This window comes from Panulirus ornatus, chromosome 38, assembly GCF_036320965.1.
Source record: "Panulirus ornatus isolate Po-2019 chromosome 38, ASM3632096v1, whole genome shotgun sequence".
Lineage (NCBI taxonomy): Eukaryota > Metazoa > Arthropoda > Malacostraca > Decapoda > Palinuridae > Panulirus > Panulirus ornatus.
In genome coordinates, this window is record NC_092261.1 from 1,564,574 (window position 1) to 1,591,607 (window position 27,034).

Sequence of the window (27,034 nt, forward strand, 5' to 3'; positions counted from 1 at the left end):
TCACATCACCTGGCCGTGGGCGTTCATTGGGGAAGCCCGGGAACAGAAGACCTGATGATGTACGACGAGGTTAACTGCTGAAGGATAGTACGTGGGAATGATAGATAACAGAAGCCCTGATGGTTTATGACGGGGTTACATGCTGGAAGACAGCAACAGTATCCCGCATTCCTCACCTACACATAAGGAGACAGAAAGAAAAACTGGACACGCCTTAAGTTATCTTAAGTAACTACGTTGCTTGAATAACGAAATCATCGTATTTCGTACATCCCATCCATTGTGGAAAGTTCATAAGGATAGCCATCGATAGTTCTGCTAACCTAGCGAAGCTTGGAGCGAGGAGCAGCGGCACCAAGAGTAATGGCTGGCCGACCAGTGACGAGAGGTGTTCCGCCCTACTGCAAGAGGAGGAGCTGACCTTGTTATCGGGGACACTACCATACTATTAACCTGTGACGGGTCTTAAACTCCCAGACCTTGGGAGGGGATGCCCATTTTCATGAAATGTTATTCCAGTTTTCCTGACGAAGGAATGATATATGCCTCTATGTTAGAGGAGAGTCGATCTTCATTACCCTTGAGGAAGGTACTGTGAGGATAAGGTAAATACAGATGCGTGGAGGGAAGCTGAGGTATATTGTCCCTTGCACACAGCTGGCCTCCCCAGATGATGCCTCCTTGAGGCCCTGTCTGATTTATCGTCCTCGGCCGCCTGGGCACCTAGACTACAGTTCACATGGTCGCTGGACGCCCTTGGTATGATGGGTTTGTCAGCCTCGCAGGTCGTGTGGTGCGGCGCGTGGCTCGGGAAAGGCACTCTGTAATGACTTGAAGATGATAAGTAAATCGGACCTGAGGATTACGGACCGATCCACACCAGGGGTCCTCCACACGCTCATCCTGGCTTATTGTTGGGGCGTTACTGCTGTTGAAGGTCACCTAGGGTCGCTAGTGGGTGTCAGCTTACACAATATCATCCTCAGGACATCTGATTTTCTTTTTCGCAGTCAGTTCAAATTTTGACATTTATGTATCATCGAACTACCACATACATCTACGCTGGTAACCAGATCACAGAACCTTTAGTGGAACCTCATGACGCGGGACATGAGACGATCGGAACACTGCACAATACTCCCAGTAATCTTGATGATGTGAGGCAGCAACACTGTACAATACTCCCTGAATTGGAGAACACGACGGTTTCTCATGCTCCTAGTGCACTGCTAGACGTGGATCATGGGGCCGTCTGATGAGGCCACTGGCCGGCGGCAATGTGGCCATTTGGACGGCAGCCATTGATTGTTCTGTTCAATAAGGCCATTGCATGGCGGGCGTTGATAGGGCCGTCTGATAAGGCCATTGAAGTCTGATGGAGCTGTTTGATGAGACTCGGATGGGGCCGTCTGATGGGGCCAGTGAATGGGGCCTGTTATAAAAGAATCGGATGGGGCTATCGTATAGGATCGTCTTTTAAGGCTATTAGATGTGGCCCATAAAATGGAAACCTCTGTTGCGACCTTGTGATGGAATCGTCCAAGAAAGTTTAATGAGATCTGATGGACCAACTAACACGGTTAATTGACAGAGCTTTCGATAAGGCTGCTTGATACCGGCTGTTTGGTGGAGCTGTCTGATAGCGCCTCCTGACTGGATTCTGACGAAGCCATTTCATGGCACTCAGTAAGGGGACCACTTGAAGAGAGGTTCTGATGAGGTCGTCCATTAAGGCTCTAATGAAGTCAACTAACAAGATAGTTTGACGGCCCTTCTGTCTAATGATGTACAGTGTGGTTAATGGCATCTAATGGCCCCTTCTGATAGGTTGACCGGTCATCGTGTACACGCCAAAGGATCGTCTGATTCATGGTGTTGGTCGCAGCTGTGATACAATACAGTTTTTAGTATTATTATTATATCTATTGTTTAGATATACATAGGCAGGGCACCTCATTATTAATATGGGTGAAGGGTACATAGTTAGGGCTAGTTAAAGGCAAGTTAGAGCGTACAGTGGGTTCAATACATCGACCTAGGAGGGTGACAGGTGGGCCCGAGAGAGGCCCAGGAACCCAGAAGGTCCATCCCCCGTCAGAGAAGGGGGCAGGTCTAGGATGCATCAGATATACGTATGACCGCAGGATAGCAAGTGATGCTGACACCAATATACGTAATGACATTATGCATAACAAGTTTGAAATAGATCATATATGTACACAATCTCTTGTTAACATTGTTACTAGCGTAGGAGGAGAAACATTTAACAGTTTCATTATATACTGAAGCAAATTCATATACATTGAGATGTGTATTTGAAACTGGACACATTCTAGCGTTAACACTTATAGTAATGCGACAGGTCAGAGATACATTAAATGATTAAATGTGAGACACAGTCTTGGAATATACTGGTACTGGGCACGTCGTTAACACTGACAGTAATACAGAGAAGGTGAAGGTACGGAGCATTGTAGCTCAGGGAATCCATTTGCTGCAGACCCGGAAATATGGTTATTAAAGAACCCTCTATGTGTTTGTGCACCACCTTTATATAAATGAAATATCATACATATTTGTAGAGGTATGATGATGTGTAGTGTTCCTTCAACCTACACACCTTTAGTGTACGGGCTTTCATATTCTAGCTCATAAAATATTTTGTCATTAATTCACTTCAAAGAACAGAATCTGTATAATCATTTATAGCAGTAGTCATTAATTCGTATGTCTGTTCATCAGTGACACAGGTGAGCCATGACGTGTGGTAGTGTCTGTGGCGTGTGGTAATGTCCATGACGTGTGGTAGTGTCCATGACGTGTGGTAGTGTCCGTGGCGTGTGGTAGTGTCCGTGACGTGTGGTAGTGTCCATGACGTGTGGTAGTGTCCATGACGTGTGGTAGTGTCCGTGGCGTGTGGTAATGTCCATGACGTGTGGTAGTGTCCATGACGTGTGGTAGTGTCCATGACGTGTGGTAGTGTCCGTGGCGTGTGGTAGTGTCCGTGGCGTGTGGTAGTGTCCATGACGTGTGGTAGTGTCCATGACGTGTGGTAGTGTCCATGGCGTGTGGTAGTGTCCGTGGCGTGTGGTAGTGTCCATGACGTGTGGTAGTGTCCATGGCGTGTGGTAGTGTCCGTGACATGTGGTAGTGTCCATGACGTGTGGTAGTGTCCATGACGTGTGGTAGTGTCCATGACGTGTGGTAGTGTCCATGGCGTGTGGTAGTGTCCATGACGTGTGGTAGTGTCCATGACGTGTGGTAGTGTCCATGGCGTGTGGTAGTGTCCGTGACGTGTGGTAGTGTCCATGACGTGTGGTAGTGTCCATGACGTGTGGTAGTGTCCGTGACGTGAGGTAGTGTCCGTGGCGTGTGGTACTGTTCATGGTGTGTGGTAGCGTCTTTTGGCAATGCCCGGAATGATGAGCGTCCGTAGCGTATTGTGCGTCGTGAAGCCGTCTTGACGCTGCTGGCAGTTGTATCAAATCAATTTGTCAAAGTTGCCGGATTGGACTGTCCAGAAGTTGATCGGGTCCGCTAATTACTGTGGGAGGCGGCGCTGCCAAGTTGCTGCGACGCATCCCGACTTGCAGGCGCTATGCTGACCTTCCCCTCCCCTGTCGTGGTCACGGTGAGCGCTGCCCAGCCTGATGAGGGCAGAGATGCAACACCTGCAGGAAACTAAGGCTGGTTCTTGGTGCAAAGCCTTAGATAGCGCACATTTCAGAGAGTACTTACCTAAGACAAGGATTTGGCATGCAGCAGCTCGAATGCTTGGAGAGAGTGAGAGTGTGTTCTGTCACTAGAGAATGAGGGTGGGCTGCAGCCTTCCGTATACAAGATTAAGAGGGGTTAACGTCAGCCTGGACGAGGATTACGGGGGCTGGCTTCCTCGTGATCCCTTTCTTAAGACCCGCAACTGAGAGGCAAGCGACCCCAATCATGCAGGGAGAGGTATTACAATCAGTAACTCTTAAGCAAACTTACACACCCACTTGGTAGCTTCCCTAGGTTATAGCCCAGTCTTGCCGAAAGGTCCACCCTGCTTCTGGTCTTGTCAGTTTCGTGACGGGAGACTGGAGAGTGGGGTTCGAGGATCAGTGCCATTATTGCCAACCCTAACTTACCTTACTTCGATTTCCGGAGTCTTCTACCCCCATAGCTTGGCATGAGTCCGGGCTATTATCTGCCGCACTGGCCGACAACGCTTTTGGAGGCCGTAGCCCACCTGCATACATACCCAGCACAGCCTGGCTGGCCTGAAACACCGTAGGTACTCATAAGATCCTTGGCCTTCAATTCATAAAGAGTATCACCCAGTAGTAGAGTATGATGCTCTCTGGACGTGGTGGGTGCAGGGGACGGTCAGTGGGGCGTGATGAAAGAGCTGGGTGTGTGCTGCAGGAGCCTCAAGTCTATACTTTGTATGGCGAGCGGAGGACGTGTGGACCTTGTGGAGTACACATCACACCGTCAAGGCCTTCTCTGTATTCCAGTCAAGTCCTTTTACGACAGTCATATATATCTGTTCGTATGTTTCTTATGAAGGCAGAGACAGTTGATTGAGACTTAGTTCTCATGCTGTTCCCTGGGTCTGCGCGACACCAGGCCAACACTCATAATCAACGGATGGACCTTCAAACATGTCGCTGCGTAGAAACTGATGTCCTGGTTACATCATATGGTAAGGTTGACCGTAAAATCAAGTTCATTTACAAATTTTCTTCTGTGAAACGTAAAATTTACAGGAAAAAAATGAAAATTATTCATATCTAAAAGAAAGAAAGAGTTCATTCTAAACCAATTAAGATATAAGTCATAATGAACATTCGAGAGTTATAACGAAGATATCAGTCGCAATGAAGATAACAGAATCATAACGAAGACATCAGTGACAGTGAAGATAACACAGTCATAATGACAGTAATAGTGAACTGGAATCATGTATGCGAATCAAGCCACCTATCAGTAGCTTTTTCAGAACTGAAATGAAAGTCCGAGACTCACATAATGAAGAACCCTGAAGTTACTTTACAGAAATTGTGGGTTTGTTTGGGTGTGTTGAGACCCGTGGGTCGAGTTCCCAGCCCGGGGGACAACACAGACAGACGCAGGACCACTGGAGTAGAGCGAACCTGGAGATGCCTGCCTATCAGGACACAGCCTCCACATGGTCCCTACTACATCGTTCCCTCCACACACGCCTCCACACACTCCTCCACACACACACGCCTCCACACACTTCTCCACAAACATGCCTTTCTTCCAGTAATGTCAACAGTATCCTCCTAACTAGAACATGTAGTTTAGAAATGAGTAGGGAATTTTCTAAATAAGTTCACAAACTGAATAAGTGTCGGTATTTCCAGGTCATAAGTAAGAAGACATTTGGATCCATACCATAAGTTCCCGAATGAATTAGGTTCCAAAGTATACCTTTTCTTGACATATTCGCCAAGTGTGTTATCATACTCCGTGTAAACTGTCTCCTCACTCATCGGGCGAGAAGCAGGAACATGGTGGATGGATGTCACTGTAGATCAAGACCCAGTACTGCTACGCATCCCTGGCTCCTGCCCTACACACACACACACACACACACACACACACACACACACACACACACACACACACCGTCCCTAAATCCCTCCAGCTTGATTCTGGTCACACTTTAATTAGTGTCACATACGTTACGAAATTAAGGTTAAGCTGGCCATAAAACAGCCGTGTGAGACAGGATCCAACACTGGATTTAAGACGGGAATTAACGAGATTTAGGATCAACGATGATAATCCTGAGAAAAACAGGGTTGTATCGTAGAGATGAACTTAGGTGTGGCAGCGAGGACAGGGGGGGTGAGGCAGGGGAGGAAGATATGTGTGTCGTGTCGCAGGAAGGGATGAAGGTCGAAGGTTCGGGAAGCGTCGTGTGCTAGCAGGAAGGGACGTACGGCGGGCGGGCAGCCCAGTCTTATGCACCACCCCGCCAGACATTCACCCATCAGAAACTACACTGCCCAGGCGGGTACGAGTTATTCTTTCCCGTGAGCGCTTTGAACACCATTCATTGCTCCAACACTGCAAAAACCATTTTTTCATATCACAAGACCCTTGATTCCCACGATTCGCCTGCCTCAGAGAAAACGCAGAAAACTTGCTCATAAATTGCCACATAACCTCCCATCTTACACACAACCGCAGCATTACCATCCTTTATGACGTGCGGTCCCGCCCGATGGATGTGGGCGCCTTCTTGAGCGCTGCGGGAGCTCCGTAGAATGAACTTCTTAGGCAAACTAGATGCTCTTTAGAGCCCCAACTGGCACCAGTTTTGGACGAGAAAACGACCCTTAACGTCCTTTACAAGCAACTCATCCATTCCTCTTTAAGCTACGACTCAACTATCTCACTTCTCAAAAGCAAATGTATCAGAGGTTCAAACCGCACAAAATGGAGCACTCAGAACAATCACTGACGGCCTTGCAACTAAGTCCTCCCACCTCACCCTGCTCGGCACCCAATCTTTGCAGCAGCGTTAGACCCCTCCCATCCATACCACCCAGTAACTCACCATTAATCCCCAAGTAGAAAAAGAGAAAACTTCAACCCCTGCCCCACACGCTGGCAACTTCTACTCCAAGATCTCTCAACAAACTCAACGCGACAAAACGCATACACCTGAGCCGACAAGCACTAAACAACCACCATGCCAACTAAGTCTTATATACTAAGTCTTAGATACTACCCCACCAGACATACGCCCACTTAAAACAAATAACCCCTAGACAAACACGAACCATACTTTCTCGTCTACGCTCTGGACGTCCTACATTACAACAAACACCAGTTCTTCACATCCCATGATGCAAATACGACCGTTAGGACATTTAACACTTACTGTTCAGTTGTCTCAAGCTCTCCTTACACACACACACACACACACACACGCAAGCACACATCATTACACATTTGCACCTAGTAGCCAAGGCCGGCTTCCCCGGTACTCCTGGGTAGGATATATATATATATATATATATATATATATATATATATATATATATATATATATATATATATATATATATATATATATATATATATATTACATCCTCTGTCTGAGGATGTAATAAACGAAAGTACTCACTGTTTCTTATTTTTTCTTTCCATTGGTGATTGTTCATATACCTCTTCACGGTGAAAAAAAAGAAATATATATATATATATATATATATATATATATATATATATATATATATATATATATATATATATATATATATATATATATCATGAAGGTAAATAGAATTTTGTCGGCTTATTCATGTGTTTATGTTAAGGAGGTTACAGCACACAGGCAGAGAAAATTAAAAAATTCCTGTTTCCCTGATGCTTAACTGTAAATCAAGTCCGTCGTTATCCTGACGTAATTGAGGCTATCCATTGTAACAGTGGGGAGAAAACGGGCTGAGGGTAAAGACTGTTGTGCTGTGTATATAACTTGTAGTTCTGCGTGAGCTGTCATGAGAATGAAACCTGATTATCATGAAATGTCTTGATTCAGTGTACATGGTAAGCTAACGGGGTTCCCCTGCCAGCCGTATATATATATATATATATATATATATATATATATATATATATATATATATATATATATATATATATATATATATATATATATATATAAGTTGGAGTATTAATCAGGAAAATTGATATCTGTATGATCATGATCAATGCTAATCTATTTGAATTCATAACACAGTAATTATGTTTACTAAGGCGTTTATAGCATACAGCAAAGTATAATTGTGTACGATTAATTGGTCTTTATCACAGTTATTGATCAGTAGCATGAGCTGCCAGATACCACAGGCGCAATGGTTGATGGAAACTACATATTTGTTGCGATCTCCTAATTGACAGTTGCTTCCCTTACAGAAGCTTCATTCCACCGGAGACACACTGTAATTAATACAAAATTTACTGAAATTGTATAATTCATTTACATGCTCAGTGATCATGAACTCTGTCAGAGAAAATAGTATGATGTCTCCCGTGCGCCATGTCCCTCGTCAGAGGTGTATAACAACTAGAAGGTACAGATTCCTATTAGTTTTCGTTTACGGAACCAAACTGTAAAATTCCCTTGAAACACAAAAACAAATCATTTTAGCTCTGTTTCTTACATTAAATCATCGCCTTTATAGAAACTAGAGTCTGCTCAAATGGTATTCAAACTACGTGGTTTGAATGGGTTGTTGTCCCTCGTACTGGGTTTTAGTGGCGCTGTGACGATTGGATTCTCTGAAGGATTTTAATTGTTTCTGTAGAGAGCCAGGCATGGCCGGCACCACCCTGGTTCGGAAAGGGTTTTTGGAATCATCTGTCCGTAAACCTTGAAGTAAGAGACTGTAAAGTTACCCATTTGTTTATTTTTGGCCGAAAGGTCGGCGTTAGGACTTATTTGATAACGTTATGCTAAGGCTGGTATTCATTAAGTTACACTAACGATGGAAGACACCAGCGCAGCGTACGTATAACGACTGTCATCGTTGTCTTGTTTATTGTGTAACACTTGTTTGTAAAATCTGGCAATAGTCATTGGAAAATATTCTGCAGGCTCTTTTTTACAGCAAGAAGTTTGGATTTTGTTTTTCTTGTGATTGTATAGATTTTCTGGAGTAAACGTGAAGGTGAAATTCTTGTATGGTTGAATGATTTTCATTCTTGTACGCCACATGTTTTCGAACTTGGAGCTCAGGTCAGGTGATTTCTTGGATAAAAGCTCCTATAGTTTTGATAACTTTTTTTATCACCAAAAACGCTAATCAGTACAATACCCGAAATGTTTTTGTTCTAGTTTTATGCAAAGGAATGAAGAAAGATATGTGAACATTTATCAAGAACCGATAGAGGTCTATATGTATAATTGTGTGTGTGTGTGTGTGTGTGTGTGTGTGTGTGTGTGTGTACTTGATCATCCAAGGACAAAGAGATAAACTTATATATTCCTTGGGTTACTTTACTCTAAGAAATCAGTTTAATCCACGACAGAGCGACCGAGTCTGGAAGTAATAACAGGTTGCCACAGTCCGCAACTTGTCAAGATTGTAGGTCTAAATTCATCAGGTTATTGGCGAGGCTAGCTGGCGTCACATTATTCGTCAGTGCTAGCTACGGAACATGCCAATAACTGACACATTTTTGAGATGATATTACAAGTCATCTGTATATAAACATACCAGAGGCTCTGTATGGAATGGCGGGTAAACTCTAATAATTACTTCCAACACGTGACCATTGTGAGCGAGGCAGCGGTGAGTTACAGGTGTGGGGGCCGTAGTGAACCGATGTATGGAACGAACCGGGGGGGAGGGCACCCACTTTATACCAGTGTAAAGAAATGTTAGTGTGGCTCTGACGATAGATGATGGCCCTCTTGTGGCGTATTCATCAGGTGTGTTGCCTTGTGTGTGTGTGTATATATATATATATATATATATATATATATATATATATATGTATATATATATATATATATATATATATATATATATATATATATATATATATATATATATATATATGTATGTATATTACATGATGCCTGGTAAGTTGAGTATGAAAACAATAGTATGGTACATCAACAAATTAACGTACATATTTTGAGCAGTAGATAATCCAGCTTGGTGATGTGACGTCCTGACGGTGGATGACAAACAGAAATAATTAATAGTGTTTGGTGGGCATCCGGTCGGCCATGACGGGCCGGCTAATGCCTGGTCACACCCCTGAGCTGTTAATATCAAGCCTTGTTACAATCACTCTGTTACTGTCACGCCTTGTTACGATCTGCTCTGTTACTGTCACGCCTTGTTACCAGCCATTCTTTTGATATGACACACTCTCACAACTCACATTAATACTGTCATCGTCCCAGATGTTAATAGAATGTGAGATACTTTTGTGATTACTGAGAAATTTGAATTTCCTTCCCAGGCGTTGTGTGGTCGTGCTCAGAGGGTAGAGCCCTGAGTAAGGAGGTCACAACCTGGCAATACTGACGCTTGGTATTGTTGACTCAGAGTGTCTACCCTTACGGTACTTTTGTACTGGTAGTGACCCCAGGTAGTGTCGGCTGCTAGTCCCGCTGTCTTCACGCTACCCCAGGTAGTGGGTGCTGCTCCTGTTGTCTTCACCCTAATCCAGGTAGTGGGGAAATGGTGGCACCTGCCGTCCTACTGCATCCAGAGCACACATGTGTACACACACACACACACACACACACACACACAGTAGAGACATCTCGCACAAAGGACCAACACGGTTGACATTGCTGCTGTGAGATATTTAATCAAAGCTTCTCCGGGACTGGGGCCTCGGGCCCATGGTTCCTTAGAAGGAAGTGGACGATTTCTAAACACAGGAGAGACGACCTACTACGACAGCCGGGAGCTTTACTGCTGGTATCCATCCTGGAAAATAGTCTAGAATATAGACTTCTGGACTCTTTCATCCGAAGTTATTTTCTTTTTCTTGCCATTTTCTCGTGGCTTCTCAGAGCCTCTGGCGGGTTCCACAGATCCCAGGCGCCAAAAATGATACCCGAGGAACGGCAGAAACCCACCACAAGATAGACGATAACAAAGGAGAGAAAAAGAAGAAAAGAACCTCCACATAAGAGAATGGCGGGCAGGCTGGATCAAAGAGAAGGACACATACACACCTGAACATGATGATAAGAGACGAGGCAACACTGTTGACGGGTTTCAAGGGCGAAGCTTCACCTGGAACAAAGGAATACAGGGCCTTCCTGCAGTGCCTTCCCAGCACCATGGGTTGCATGACCCACCGCGGCTAGTGTTGCCACTGTGATGTGTGCCTAAGGATGATCGTGTACAGTGTGGTGTACAAGAAGTCATACCACTCGTCACGGTAACCTCCCGATTGAAAGTTCACCACATAACAAATATGATGACTCGCGCATCTATCTGTCTGTCTGTATCTATCGAAGTATCTCTGTAGTGCTTTTCATGTATCGTTTAAAGGTAAGCCAGAACCTTGGGCAAGGGTTTACCTTGTCAACGGCTCAGGAGGACAATCCTTAATGGTGATCTCGTACAACTCTCTCATTGCAATACTCGTACTGTCATCGTTCAAATGCAAGACGAAATCATGATTACTCTGCGATTTTTTTTAATATTTACATTTAAGATTACTACTCAGTTAAAGGGTTAAGGAGATATTCAATTTCAATGGGCAGAAAATATCTTGGTCTTCGTATTCATTTGAGCTTCACTGCGTAAGATATTCTGTTCATAAGGCACAAATCTTATTACTGGCACAGAGCACCAAGTTGACATGGAAAATACATGTCCATTTCATATTCCATTTATCGTGTGATAACCTCAGTCCCCCACACTTGGCACCATACCCGTCGTCCTGCAGTCTGCTGGTATACGAAGGTGTCTGGGTTCGCATCGTCTCTGGTAGCTTTCTACCTCACACTCCGCTTTACCAGTTACTCTTTAACTCGAATTTAACACTCGAGGATCCAGCCCTTAAACTTATTCTCAACATTCTAGTATTTTCACCCTCACTTGTCTACAAAGTCCCGTGTTATCTGTTTGGTTGGTTATTTGGGCTTCCCAACCATTGACTACCAGGGTCATTAAGACCATTAAATTATAACGACCTTTCGAATTAATTTGAACACCTTCAGGTGTTCAAGATACTTTTTTGGCCGTACACGCTGTCTATATATTTGCCTCTACTACATTTCCGAACCTCATAGGAAAAAGCTAATGTATTTATATGAATGATAAAGCAAATTTCATTAATGTTTCATAATGTAATCGGTATCATATGTTAATCAAAATGTTTGATGAAATAAAACATTTCTATTCCTTTTAAAGACACAGTTGAAATATAATCTTTATTGATTTTAAGTCATTGATACGGTTCTCAGTATATTGTCCTGTCTCTGATCATGTCTCACAATAAATTCTCAGATCCAGTTGGCTGTCCTCATCACAGGTTAACAACTTTAATCCTAAATGATCGTATCCTTCCTCTTAGTGATATGCATCATCGAAAAAGCTGATTTTCTTGACGCGTTTTTACCTCATCAGCAGCAAAGTGGGTTATCAGTTTGATTGTATCATCAATTAATCAAGGAAGATACTCTGTCATCCTGCCAGTTTATGTGGATGATGATGTGTGTCTCTCTCGTGAATGGGCTCCAGAGGCTACATCAACAGCATGTCACCATAATAGCACAATTGCCAAGATCATTTGGAGTAGGTCTCCCTGATACAGGTTTGTGATCAGCTTGTCTCCCAATCTCGTCTCCCCTTGGGCCACCACCTAGGTGGGAGGGGGGGGGGGGGGCAACATCCTCCAAATCCCCCATCCCCACCCGACCTCCAGCCCCCTCCTCTCTAGCACCGTTTTTATTAATTTCGTGAAAGTAATAAAACTGGGCCGAAGTCAACCCAATATTCCCTCCAGCATTAGCATAGGACCTGCTCCTCTGCATGGTAGTATAGTGTGGCTCAAGCCATCTTATAGTATACCCTTCCTCTCATGTACCCGCCTCATGGATATCCTCTGGATGGCAGTGTGATATAGTGTGGATAACAATGTGATATCCTGTGGATGATAATAATATCTTGTGGATGACTGTGATATCAGAGAACAACTGGACTACTCTTATCAGAGCGCTGTGCAGCAAGGAACACTTAGGCGACTCGTATCAGAGCACTGTGCAGCAATGAACCGCTGGACGACACGTCTCACAGCACCGTGCAACAGGGAACCGCTGGACGACACGTCTCACAGCACCGTGCAACAGGGAACCGCAGGACGACACGTCTCACAGCACCGTGCAGCAATGAACCGCTGGACGACACGTCTCACAGCACCGTGCAACAGGGAACCGCAGGACGACACGTCTCACAGCCCCGTGCAACAAGGAACCGCTGGACGACACGTCTCACAGCACCGTGCAACAGGGAACCGCAGGACGACACGTCTCACAGCACTGTGCAACAGGGAACCGCTGGACGACACGTCTCACAGCACCGTGCAACAAGGAACCGCTGGACGACACGTCTCACAGCACCGTGCAACAGGGAACCGCAGGACGACACGTCTCACAGCACTGTGCAACAGGGAACCGCTGGACGACACGTCTCACAGCACCGTGCAGTAGGGAACAGATTGACACCACAGAAAAAGCAAACACTGCAGGTAGGAAGATCTCATTATACAAGTCCAGCCATGGCCGCCCTCAGCACCTTGAGAGGAAGAGGTCCTTGGAGTATGACAAGAGGAAGGAGGTTGTCACCCGACGCAATTAATGCCCTGATGAAGATCCTGCTCCAGGATGACACTATCTATTGGCTGCAGCTGCGGCACTCACTGCGACCAGTAGGCGATGATCTATTGGTTGCAGGAAGCGTCCGCAGGGGACACCATCTACTGGCGACAGAAAGTACTATGCAGTTCGGCCACCTGCTGCACACCAGCCGAAGACTGATGATCACGCACGCCGTACTGTAGGCTTCAGCTGACCAACACTGACAATCAGTGGGCTAAGTTTCGGCTACACTACTCTGCAGCGAAAGAACTTTTGAGTCAAAGGTCAAAGTCTTATCTATATAATGACCGGCACGGCATGAACAGGAACCTTAACGATGGAAAAGGTTGTAGGGAGTCTAAAGAAAAGTTGTAGGAAGTGGGGCAGACTAAAGAAAGGTTTAGGAAGAAGGGACGCCAAAGAATGGTTGAAGGAAGAGGGGAAGACTAAGAAAAGTTGCAGGAAGAGGGACGGGCTAAAGAAAGGTAGCAGGAAGAGGGGAAGACCAAAGAAAGAGGAGAATTTCACAGTTTCACTGTTGGAGGAGAGAAGGTTTCATAACGGTCAACCCTCGCGTGAATGATCTGCACATAAAATCAATGGGAAGCAGCAACCAGGCGCGTGTAACGGCTTCAAGCTCTAAAGGCAGGAACGTATGCACAACTCATGAGAGCAGGGGTCAATAAGATACCTTGGTAAAGGAAAATAAATGAATAAGTAAATTCCAAACATGCATAAGAGCTGCTCCCTCAGAAGGGAGAAAATTACGTGAGCGGAAGAAAACAACGAACAGCCTTTGTAAAATGATGTAAAGTAACCAGTGGTGACCCTACGACACGGCTCACACTGTTAGTCCTGATCTACTCAAATTACTTCCATACCTTACTATATTGACTGATGATGCTAAACTTGCGAACAAAATCGAGTGTTCTCGATTGTAATAAACAAACAAAAAATCTATCAGGCTTCAGTATTTGCCAAGATACATGGTCAGTGGTGTTCATTCGTGTCAAAGCTGACCGTTAAGAATGAGAGCGCGTAATGAAGCCAGGCTGTAAGTAGAGGCCAGGCTATGACTGCCATTTTGCTGGACACGTCACAGGATCGTGTATGTAAGCAGACCTTCAAGTCTGACCCATTATCTTGTGGTTATCAGAAGACCGCATAACAGTTATTAGAAAAACAAACCATGTCTTACTCGCTCTCAAGTACAGTAATATGGAAATGTTTTACAAAAGAATCATATTACATATTACAACCTAATTTGACTTTATCTTGCTAGCTTGGTGACCCGTCCTGAGTAGACACACTGATCTGTTGTGGACATGACGTGAGTACGCTGACCTACAGGCACACAAGGTAGTGACTGCCTTAAATTTCCTTAATCTGTCTGGCAGTGTCGGTAATGACTTCTTTTAAATGGGTCACAATAGTTCACTTTGAGGAAAGAAAAAAGAAAAAACAAGATATGGGTCAGAAAGATGTGGAGAATATTTTGTGGTCACTGAATGATACGCGAATGAAACCAGATTTGTGAAGAAAGAATGTATACGGTGAAGTGAAGAGTTCGAAAAATTGAAAAAACTAGTTAAGATATGAGGCTTCACGAGTGTCTTGCTTCCTCGTCGTATGCACGGATCCCTCACAACTGTACAGCTATGCAAGTCGGCAAGTGTCAGGACAGTCCATTATACTAACGTACGTGTGAGACAGTAGTTATTAGCTCCTCTCCCACCTGCAATACGCCTACACAGCCTTGCTCCTCCACCATTCACACTGCTGCAAAGATTCTGGTCCTAGAATTATAACTTAAGAAAGACTAACATTCAGTTCGCAATCAACAATATATTTAAACCATAAAGAATAGTGCCCTGCGCTCTACTGGGTTAACTTTTCCGTTGACCTACGATCCACCAGATGATCGAATAAATCCTTATTAAGCCAATATCCTCCTCACAGGGGCTCATGACACATAAGGTATTAGTGGCCTTATTATGAATATGTTTAACTACCCCGGTCTGTCAGGACCTTCAGGGCTGGGGCGAGCACAGTGAAGCGTCAGGGCTGGGGCGAGTACAGTGGAGCGTCAGGGCTGGGGCGAGTACAGTGAAGTGTCAGGGCTGGGGCGAGTACAGTGAAGTGTCAGGGCTGGGGCGAGTACAGTGGAGCGTCAGGGCTGGGGCGAGTACAGTGAAGCGTCAGGGCTGGGGCGAGCACAGTTGAGCGTCAGGGCTGGGGCGAGTACAGTGGAGCGTCAGGGCTGAGGCGAGTACAGTGAAGTGTCAGGGCTGGGGCGAGTACAGTGGAGCGTCAGGGCTGGGGCGAGTACAGTGAAGTGTCAGGGCTGGGGCGAGTACAGTGGAGCGTTAGGGCTGGGGCGAGTACAGTGGAGCGTCAGGGCTGAGGCGAGTACTGTGGAGCCTATGTACGTGGTGTATGTTTGGCTGCATGGTAATCACTGGTTGCCTGTATAATGTTGTGGTTATTGGATGCCTCGTGTATAAGTAGGTGGGTGATATGGATACTGTGGTGGATGAATGGTGTGGTGGGAAGGAGGTTTTTAGGGTGATTGGTGTTGGTGCTGTAGTAGGCAGAGTGTTGAGGTGGATAAATGGTGTGGCTGCTGACGGATGACATATCAGAACATATGTCACTTGTTGATCCGTATACCATGATAAGTTCTCAGACCGTGAAACCCTTCGCCCAATTACCGTCAGATCTATGGAAGAAGACACGACTGAGGACTGCTGAAATGATCACCTTTTATGGTCGTCATGTGAGGTCAGGGTGTGTGTTGACCCGCTAGATCTAATATGGTCGTCCTTTAATGTCTTAGGTTCCAGTATCGGACTCAAGACCTCCTTGGCAAGGCTAAGGCACACCACGTTACCGCCAGAACCTCGAGTTCGACGTTACTCGCCCAGAGCACGACAGTACGACCAGGGAGCACAATGATTCGACGGTACGGAGCCTAAGCGCGACGGTACGACCCCTGAGCATGATGGTGCGAGCCTTGAGCCCCCATAGGTTGTAACGCCGTGCTCAAGGAGTCAAGATACACTCGTCCATTGTCTCTACCAGGGTGCCGTGTATGTGCAGATAGACCCTTAGTTCCTCTTTGACTATGGCCGTCCCTGAAGGGTTCTCCAGGAAGGTCTCTACAGCCAGGACTGGGACTTGACACCGAAAAATGATAAGTTCCTTTGATCATAATTGTGACTGTGAGGCAGAGGTCGGGCTGATATGACGCACCAGTGATTTCTGCGTCTGTCGGAGAAAATCACCATCTACCTGAGTGTGGAATATATGCCACGGTTGTGCAGAAGGGAAAATACCTCAGATCACATGGAACACATGACAAGAATTTTGAACAAACACAAGCCAGAACGTATCCTCAGCCTTAGCCACTGGTAGTAGGACAGGTTTGTGCGGGAAGCGGCAACAATTAGACCATTGTTGCTTAGGGCTGGACGATCAGTTGACCCGTCGAATTACATTTCCCATAAGACGAGATAATGACTATTGGTGAGGAAAGTAATCCAAAGGTGCGCAACTCCAGTCATCACTTCCTTTGGTTTCTATTTCCAATACAAAGGATTACCAACGTAACGCTCGAGGCCGTCGAGTATAAAGGATTACCAACGTAACGCTCGAGGCCGTCGAGTCAACGCTTGAATAACGTTATGTCACAACTGATTAATGAAGTGCCGCTAGAATCCGGTTTGATTATATATAATCACTGATGATCTATAAAGCCTTACACCATGCTGGATGTTGACCCAAATTTTACATTGCATTTCTCTCACTCTGTGGTTGACAGGTTCATAAAATATACCCGTGAGATTAATGACACGACCTAGAAAAGATGATGCAATTTATTGATGGAACACAGTCGAAAATGTGGATTATATAGGACCTGGGTCAGCCTAGTGCTGGTAGTGTATGACCTGGGTGTATATATAGCTGGTGTGTCAAGCTGACGTGCACAGCGGTCGGTGGAGGGGGTGTCCGGCCGGATGCATACCTCCCAGCCTGTACTTCCCTCCTGACGGTTGCTTACCTGAGGACGATCCCGCCGGTGGCCTGACCTGTAGGTTCGTGTGACCACAGGTGGGAGGGCCACAGCCACACACTACTATGAATACTACTGTCAGGTTGCCACATGTGTAGTGGCCACCTGACAGTCTCGTGCAGTTCAGTTCGTCCCGACCCTCTGGTGTGATGATAACCTGGCCATTTACCAGGTCACCACACCTGAGGGTGGCACCTTGTACTCAGTGCTTCAGTTACTGCAAGTCGTCACCTAGTAAATACAAGTGAGTGTAGCACATCTGTACAACACTATAAACCAGAAATCCTGGCGGGAGACACCAGGGATACAGACAGTGTGGCTCCACAGGGGAACAAGTAGTAAGACGGTGGTAACTTACGGCGAAGCGCAGGGCCCCAAGGGGCGGTCGGGCGTACGGGATACCCAGGAACCTCATGCCCCGCGAGCCGTCAGCCAGTACGTACCGCTCCCCGCGGATCCTGCCGCTTGGTGTGTCCAACACCACGGTGCCCTCAGCGGACATACCGGCGGCGCCTGCAGTAGCACACAGCACCAGGAAGGTGGTCAGCAGGGCGCCGACCCGCGATAGTCTCTTGGTCATGGTTAGCGCGAGATGACGATGCCTTCACAGATATCGCTTATCACTACTTCCCCTTCACTGCCGCCGAGGGAGTTACATATCTCAGTGGTGAAGTCACTAGGAGCGGGCATTATCTCGGGCGGGCGAGAGGTCAAGCGGCGGGAACGTGTGTCGAGTTGGGGGCGACGGTCGTTGGCCGCCGTATGCGCCAGCCGACGTCTGTACGCTGACTGGCGCCCCGGCCCGCGCTTCCCTCTATCCACTACGCGCTCCCTTCCCGCCACCTTCCGACGCATGCGTCCAGTGCTCGTTTCCTTGCGTATATACGCCATGTGCATATTTATGATAATATATGCATGTCCTCATTTGTATGTATATGTTCACGGCGTCGTGTGAGGCACTTCCCTCAATGTGTTCTTTGATCACGTCTCTTCACATTAACCCGACCTTCTCCTGAGGTAAATCATCTCATCTCGGCCCTTGATTACATCTTTTAGCCTCGTTATTCATCATAATAGTCATGATGATCTTGACCTCCATATGTTCTTTCTATCTATTTTTCAGAGGGCTTCAGGCAATCCTAATTTACAACAGTGATGTAGCGAGGCAGCAACATTCAGTAGTTCTCCAGTTACTGTGTCTGTGTTGTAGAGAGAAGGTAGAACTGACCTCCACTGCAGATTACACCATTTCGTTCGTTTTCCTTCACGATCTGAAAAATACCCTCACAGATCCCTCCCCACTCACAATAGAGATAATACTGATAAAACACATGCACACTGAAATAACCCGAAATTAAACAATCAACTTCCAGATTAATTTTAAACTCCAACCAATCAGAGATATCCCTTCAGAAACCACAGTCCCCAGACAAACACGAGTCACACTTTCCTGTCTTCGCTTTGGACATCATCTTACCCCAGAACACTACAAAAACGTCTCAACATATCCCAAGATCCTTCCTGCCTACAATTCAACAACCACAACGAAGACACCGAACACCTTTAACTCAACTACCCTGCACTTTGCACATAGATGCATTGTACAACATTACTACACATTTTGACCGGTGGACGTGGCCGTTTTTTTTTTTTTTTTTTATTTACCAATGTCATCTTAGCTTCGTATATCAACTGACTGTTGTACGTCTCATATCTCATTCCTGTATCTCCCATGACGATGTAATCATTACACAAAAGTGCACTTGGGAACTTATCATGTTCCATTTTCCTCTTGGTTATAATTATATACTAGATCACGTTCGTAGCTGTGACCTCATATATATATATATATATATATATATATATATATATATATATATATATATATATATATATATATATACGATGGCAGATTCGGGTGAGAAACTGCAGAAGCTGGTGACTGAGTTTGGTAGAGTGTGTGAAAGGAGAGAGCTAAGAGTAAATGTGAATAACAGCAAGGTTATTAGGTACAGTAGGGTTGAGGGACAAGTCAGTTGGGTGGTAAGTTTGAATGGAGAAAGACTGGAGGAAGTAAAGTGTTTTAGATATCTAGAAGTGGATTTGGCAGCGGATGGAACCATGGAAGAGGAAGTGAGTCATAGGGTGGAGGAGGGGGTGAAAGTTCTGGGAGCGTTGAAAAATGTGTGGAAGGCGAGAACATTATCTCGGAAAGCAAAAATGGGTATAAAGGGATTGTGGTTCCAACAATGTTATATGGCTGCGAGGCGTGGGCGATAGATAGAGTTGTGCGGAGGAGGGTGGATGTGTTGGAAATGAGATGTTTGAGGACAATATGTGGTGTGAGGTGGTTTGATTGAGTAACTAATGAAGGGGTAAGAGAGATGTGTGGTGATAAAAAGAGTGCGGTTGAGAGAGCAGAAGAGGATGTTTTGAAATGGTTAGGTCACATGGAGAGAGTGAGTGAGGAAAGATCGACATAGAGGATATATGTGTCAGAGGTGGAGGGAAAGAGGAGAAGTGGGAGACCAAATTGGAGGTGGAAGGATGGAATGAAAAAGATTTTGAGCGATCGGGGCCTGAACATGCAGTAGGGTGAAAGGTGCGCAAGGAATAGAGTGAATTGGAACGATATGGTATACCGGGGTCGACGTGCTGTCAGTGGATTGAACCATGGCATATGAAGCGTCTGGGGTAAACCATGGAAAGCTCTGTGGGGCCTGGATGTGGAAAGGGAGCTGTGGTTTCGGTGCATTACACATGACAGGTAGAAACTGAGTGTGAACGAATGTGGCCTTTGTTGTCTTTTCCTAGCGCTACCTCGCGTGCTTACGGGGGCAGGGTGTTGTCTTTTTATGTATGGCGGGGTGACGACGGGAATGAATAAAGGCAGCAAGTTTGAATTATGTACATATATATATATATATATATATATATATATATATATATATATCCCTGGGGATAGGGGATTAAGAGTACTTCCCACGTATTCCCTGCGTGTCGTAGAAGGCGACTAAAAGGGGAGGGAGCGGGGGGCTGGAAATCCTCCCCTCTCGGTTTTTTTTTTTTTAATTTTCCAAAAGAAGGAACAGAGAATTGGGCCAGGTGAGGGTATTCCCTCAAAGGCCCAGTCCTCTGTTCTTAACGCTACCTCGCTAATGCGGGAAATGGCGAATAGTTTGAAAGAAAAGAAAGAAAGAAAAATATATATATATATATATATATATATATATATATATATATATATATATATATATATATATATATATATATATATATATATATATATATATATGATTCATCAATTAACTGTCTTAGTGGTCTTTAATTATGTTTCTAAATATTTTCTGTTTTTCAGAACCGTGCTATCTCCAAAACGTAGTTACAACAGTAACTTCTAATAGTGAAAGATAAGCACATATCACTTTAATCAACTTATACATTCAGTCGTATTTTACTGCCTTATACATTATCTTCCCAAAATAATTTTTCTGATGAAAGCTTTTCGTAGTTTATCATAGACAAAAATACCTTTTAGCGTGATAAGAGATCGTTAGATAAAATGTCATTAGTACTTTTTAATTGTGAATCAATATTTTCATCCTTCATTTTTACGCTAAATTTGTCAGTTGTGATGATGGCGTTGTTCCTGGTACCGGGGTCATTATGTGCTGCTGCTTATTGCCATTTACCGACGAGATGAAGTGTTCCATGCTGGGCCTCGACCCAGCGAACACCATAACTGTTCCATTATCTCCATCCTGGCTATTACATTTTATAGCTCCCTCAAACAGTTCACGAGGCAGTAATGCAATTTTCCCTCCAGAAGATATAGGGCCTGTGCAGAAGTATGTGGGACCGTTCACCAGCCGCCATCCGGGCCCAGCTGAGCCAGCCCTTCCTGGAATTGATCTGGTAAAGTCCAGCCAACGGCCTTGCCCCAGCTGCTCCTCTGGTCTCAAAGGCCTTGTCCTATCTGCTCTCGTGGTCTATACGGCCTTGCCCTCCGTGTTTAGGTAACTGGGTCGATCTGCTGCAGTACATGAGGACAGATAGCAGATGATGAATAGGGGTTATGTAGGGGATTATTACAGCAGAATACACTATTACCTATACGGCATTGATCACTACACACTTCACTTTAAGGCTGTAGTATACTATTGTACAATGACGCCTGCTGACTGCACACTCAAGCAGTGGTTTTTCTAATGTATTATGCCACAGGAATTATTGTCAATTGGCATATACTCTCGAAGGTCAATTACCATTAATTGACAACCTTCACACTTTAGAATATTCATTTTTTTGAAAAGGTGATGGTGCAAGGGAGGACTATTTCAGAAAAATATAAACTACGACAGGTTAAGGATATTCACTCCATGAAGTGTTTAAATTATTCCGCGGTTCAAGATGTTTTTGAGTGGAGTGCACGATGCCTTGGTGAGGCCAAGCACCGCGTGAGACATACACGAACGTCGATGAGGCATAGAGTTAGAATATTGCATGGAGAGGGATATGAGATACATGTAAATTGTTCATAATCGGAAGAGAACTTCCAAGGATGAAAACGGTTGAGAAATTGTTACAAGGACCTACCAGATGTAGGACGACAAAGGGCGAGCTACTACTAATCAAGGTTTCATGTTCCCCAGGCACAGCGGAATGGGTGACTTTTGAGTGTGCCGTCATGTGACCAGCAAGGGGAAATGCATATATGATAGACTGTGAAGAGGCTAAAGAATTACATTGAAAGGACAGGAAAATAATGCTGACAGGAGATTAATGCTTTACCCTTGAAAGAAATGTAACACGGAATACGATGCTGGAAAATTACATATCTATAAGGAATCTCAAGAAACGAAAAGTTAAAAACTTTTTAGGTACAGAAGTAATAAAGAAATCAACTGCATAAATCGAACAAATTTTCACGTACAAAGGATAATGACATTGCATGAGTATAGATAAAAGATGTGGATGATCAGTCCTGTGTGGACGTTTGGTTGTTGTAAATAAACAAAAGTATGTGTTGTTAATCTCTGGCCCTCTATAGCAAAGATCGTTAAGAAGCCAGAATACGTAGCACAATGAACACCAGAAATCGGTTGGTAAAGTCTGGAATTAACATGAACATAGAAAGAATAAAGAAAAAAGGGACCCTACATACAACACGGGAAGGTTCCAACGCTACAGAAGTATTATTTTCAACTGGTTTCATACCAGTTGTCATCAATTAAGTTTTATGTTTAAATTACTTCATTGTGTAGCACCATCACTTATACTATTGAAAAATCGTGTAGCATCGTTGATCATACCACCTCCTGTGCTAAGCCCTTACACTATATATTACAATTTTGAATATAATGCTGAAGTGTATCTTACTTCCATAAAATATGATTTATGTTATTCGTCATCGTTCTAAGCTTATACTTCACTCCCATCTACTCTGTATTATGTTCAGTGTCAGGAGCTATATACTATATCAAAACGTAACGGAATTTATAACCTAAGAAACGTAACTGTGTAACAAGGAATTAATTATCTTAGTGCGAGAAGCGACGACTAGATGAGAGGACGTCGTAGGAAGGAAGCAGAGGCGGTAAGCCTTTTAGTCTTTTAGTAACTTATTTTGACTGTCTCAGCCATTCTGATTTGTCTTGATCTCTTATAGACATATCAAGTTGTTGCATTAATCTTGATTATCATTTGTATTTTCATTATTATGTAAATACTCGGCTAGTAGTTTATATGACGCATTTATAGGGTCCCTCATGGCGCTTAACAATACGCAGTTCGATGTTTCTTTGCTACATACGTAATATGCTGCTGTAAGAGTGATATAACAGTATCAGAGCGTTAGATGTGGAACGCGACAAGCTTTGGCGACCCTGGTGGGATAAGGTATCTGTCTGTGTCAACACAAGAGGTTTGCTCCCCCGTATGGCAAGTCATGGCGGCCGGGGATCGTCTGTGAATTTCTTGAATATTTCATAGTTTGGTAAATATTGTTCCTTGGATGTTTTTGTTAGGCCTATGGGTGTACTGTTTAATATCATGATGTGATTCAGCTGCTTCCAGGAAATGATAGAGTACATTCTCCATGTATTGTTAGCATAAAAATGCTGACAGATTGTGATCTTGTCAAAAAGTCTTCGCGGGAACATACTGTTTGTATGAAAGTTCTCGCAGGTGATCATTATCACGCAACCTTTTAGGAAGTTCCGGAGAGTGGAAGTGGTGCATCGTGCTTAAGGTTGTGGGAGGCGTCACCCATATAATTCAAACTCATGTGTTAATGAGAATGAGAGAGAGATTGGCGTTGTTGTCAGTAGTGCTGCCCCTGAGAAAGGTGGCTATGCTAAACACTTGCGTAAAATATCAGAATCACGTCGACTTCATTGACTTCCTTGTGGTACCTGCTCTTTTGTGAAAATAATTCCATTATAAATATGGTTTGAATATTTTTCTTGTAAATAGAAAAAAACTATCTTGAAGTGATATGATATTAGTAGTCATATGCAGTATAAAAGAAAGGGTTCTAATGATTGGTTGGTGGGTTTATTTTGCTTCTAGATCTTGTGATTGCCATGGTCATCAAGGCAGTCATCATTAAAGTGTAACCTTCTATCGAAAATACCTAAGCAATTCCAAGTGTTCAAAACATGTTGCAGAAGGTACAGGCCCCAGATGTATGTGTGACACTTGTCACAACGGAGTAAATCCACTTTGCAGACTTCATAGTTGGGCGTTTTGCGCGAAGAATAGAATGAACGCTTTGAACATTTTGAATATGTTTCGGTGTTCGTTTAAACTTGAATTAATGTAATTGTTGTAGTGGTATCTTGAATTTGTTATTGTAATTAGATAAACTGAAGTGTAACATTTGATACTCGCATTTTAATAGTGAAAGGTTGGAATTCTTGCCTGTTATGTGGGAAGCAGGGATTCGAATCCCATATCCATGTTGGGGGGGTGGGGTGAAGCTAGTAGCTTTTTAAGGAGGTTGGGGTGTGGTTTTGTGAAAAAAAAGAAAATGATGCATCGTCCGGGAATCGAACCCGGGCCTCCCGCGTGGCAGGCGAGAATTCTACCACTGAACCAACGATGCAGTATTAATGTGGAGCGGTAAATTTTTGAAGAGCGTTGTTGTAATGGTTTCATGAGGACACTGATTTGTAAGCTAGGGTGGAATATGAGTAAACCTTAAGCAATGGTATGATGAAGGTAAAGATAAAATAATCAGGCAAGAAGTGTTTATTAATCAGAAGTGAAACATTTCTTGACATTTTTTGTCAAACCCTTTTTTAACCTGCCTGTCAGTGACAATTAATTGTTTAACCAGAAATCCTGCGTAGCTTGCAAGTGACCTTACCTGACCTTTTCATTCCCTGAAGAAACAAGGAGCTCGGTGGTCCAGTGTGACCTGGACACCAGTTTCACCAACAAAAATGAGGTAATTTTGCAATTTTCAACCTTATTAACAGTAGATTCACTCTTGTCTCCAACCAGTCACCGATTGTGTGGCCTCCTCTTTGTCTTCTCACTAGCTAGTGTACATAAGCAAGAGCCATCTTCATCTACTGTGACCGCCTTTCCGACCTAGCCTGGCTGCTTCTTATATACTCGAACATTACCAAGAGAGGCCTTCAGGCAGTTGACTTACGCAAAGAAACAGTGGAATCACTCTGGTGCCTGAAGTCTTGGCCATGATATCCAAACTCAAGGATCCCTTAAGGTTCATCCTCCGTCAGTGGTACACCGCCGTGCGACATCTGACGTTTCATCTACCAGTAGTCTCCGTTGTGCCGTCGACGTCCAGCCTCATCAGGACTCGCGTAAGACAACGCCGCTAATCGTTTCGGGAAGCGGCTTAACCTAAGGAGCCTACTGCCCTGCATTATCCTGTAGCACAAAGGACCACGGTACGCGCCAGCCAGTCAGCCTGGAGAAGCTCCTCAAGCTTCTGCAGCCGCTCCCTCTCAGGAACACCTGCCTCACCTCCTGCACCTTGACCATTACATCGGGACTCCTGGCAAGCCAGCCTCCAGTAGTTCACTGTACTTCACTTGGTCTAACTTTACTATAGTTATGCATCTTATGTAGCAACTTGATGTGGGCTGAATTATCTCCGTAGATTAACTGATAAATCACTGTTGTTGTTACTCGTGTTATCGCTCCCCACTCTCACTCCATCCCAATGCTAAAAAAAAAAAAAAGCAAAACAATTGAACACCCGCTAAATACCTAATGCTAGGTCAAGCAAACAAACAACAAAAGTTTCGACCATTGAATGCTGTTACCGTAGCTTCACGTGTTCAACCCAATTCTAGTGATCGAAAATTAAACTGAATTACCAGTACAAAGTTTCGAATTATTAGGAGAAACTTTTTTTTATCCTTTTTTATATAACAAACCGGCGCTGACACGTTAGGAAGTTACACGCATAAAAAGTGCTTCTCCGGCGGGGAATCGAACCCGGGCTTCCAGCGTGTCAAGCTGGGTTACTTACCACTATCTACCAATGATTATTTGTATGGAAAATTAAGAAAAAATTAGACTTCAAATTAAACCTTTTCGTTTCTTGATCAACGTTGTGGCACTTAAGACAGAAAAAAAAAAACATTGGGTTCTGTTAGCTTTGTGTTGTAGCATTACGAAAACCATTGTTTCTCCAGGAATTAGATGGTTCAATTTTCATTTACTGAGGTTGAAGGTTATAGTCCTTGTCATGTATACATAAGTTTAGTACAAATCAGTCGCTGCAGCCATCACAGCTTCCCGCCTTTTTTTTCTTTTATGTAACATTACTTAGATGCAAGATATGTTATCCCGCCTTCGTAATGTTGTAACTATAAATGAAGATACAGCCGTAATGTACTCTGTACATGTACATGATTAAGTGCAAACTGAGAGAACAATAAGAAAATCAACAATCTAATAAATCGTCTTATTTCATTTCGGGGTGGTGGTACAGTGGTGTACACCCGCGCGTTGCCTCGCGTGAGGCCCGGGATCGATCCCCGGCAGCAGACCCCTTTTATACATTACTTTCTTTCTGATATAATTGTTTGCAGTTTCGTTACATGTTAATAAACAAGACGTGATAAGACTCGTTCCTGCTGTTATTATATTTTGATTTTTTTTATACTACTAGCAGCAGAGTTGGGCGGCCTACTGGGCTCTGTAACTGTGATTGGGTAGACCTTTGTTGATGTAAGTGTGACCTCGTGGTGTAGCCCAGCTAACTACGGTTATAACATTAAGGCAGACATGACCCAGCTCTTGGTGATGACTATGTGTGACCAGATGTAATTTAGAGTAAAGCCTGAGAGAGTCACAGCCAAGCGCCGGTTATATGTTAGCCTCTTAGTTGTGAGGGATTCGAACGTCTTGACCTCTTTCCTTAGTAACTTCATCAAAGACTTCTTCCATTACACAATGTGCTTTATTTTCCCCAGTTTAGCTTCATGTTCACAGTTATATATTTCTCCTTTGACGGTTCTGTAATTCCACCTCGTAACTCAGTGAACATACTTAGTATTACTGTAACATCCACTTTACTGGAAACCCCACATTACGGAATTGTCTAAGTCTGCCTCTAAGAA

At 44.2% G+C, this 27,034-nt stretch overlaps 2 protein-coding genes and 1 non-coding gene across 3 annotated transcripts in view; 1 reads left to right on the forward strand and 2 right to left on the reverse strand.

The window, feature by feature from the left end:
- The window catches only part of LOC139760772 (bile salt-activated lipase-like), an 86,035-nt gene extending 67,798 nt beyond the window's left edge, over positions 1–18,237 (reverse strand). The window contains exon 1 of the mRNA XM_071684338.1: positions 17,791–18,237. Within this exon, the coding sequence (XP_071540439.1) occupies positions 17,791–18,012 (222 nt within the window). The 5' untranslated portion in view covers positions 18,013–18,237. The remainder of the gene's footprint in view (positions 1–17,790) is intronic.
- A 4,737-nt stretch (positions 18,238–22,974) lies between these two features.
- Bmcp (uncoupling protein Bmcp mitochondrial) overlaps positions 22,975–27,034 on the forward strand; it is a 47,360-nt gene continuing 43,300 nt past the window's right edge. Inside the window, exon 1 of the mRNA XM_071684341.1 lies at positions 22,975–23,028. The gene's annotated coding sequence lies outside the window, so the exon portion shown is untranslated. The remainder of the gene's footprint in view (positions 23,029–27,034) is intronic.
- TRNAG-GCC (transfer RNA glycine (anticodon GCC)) lies at positions 24,467–24,537 on the reverse strand. The gene has a single exon. It is a non-coding gene; the product is annotated as a tRNA-Gly (tRNA).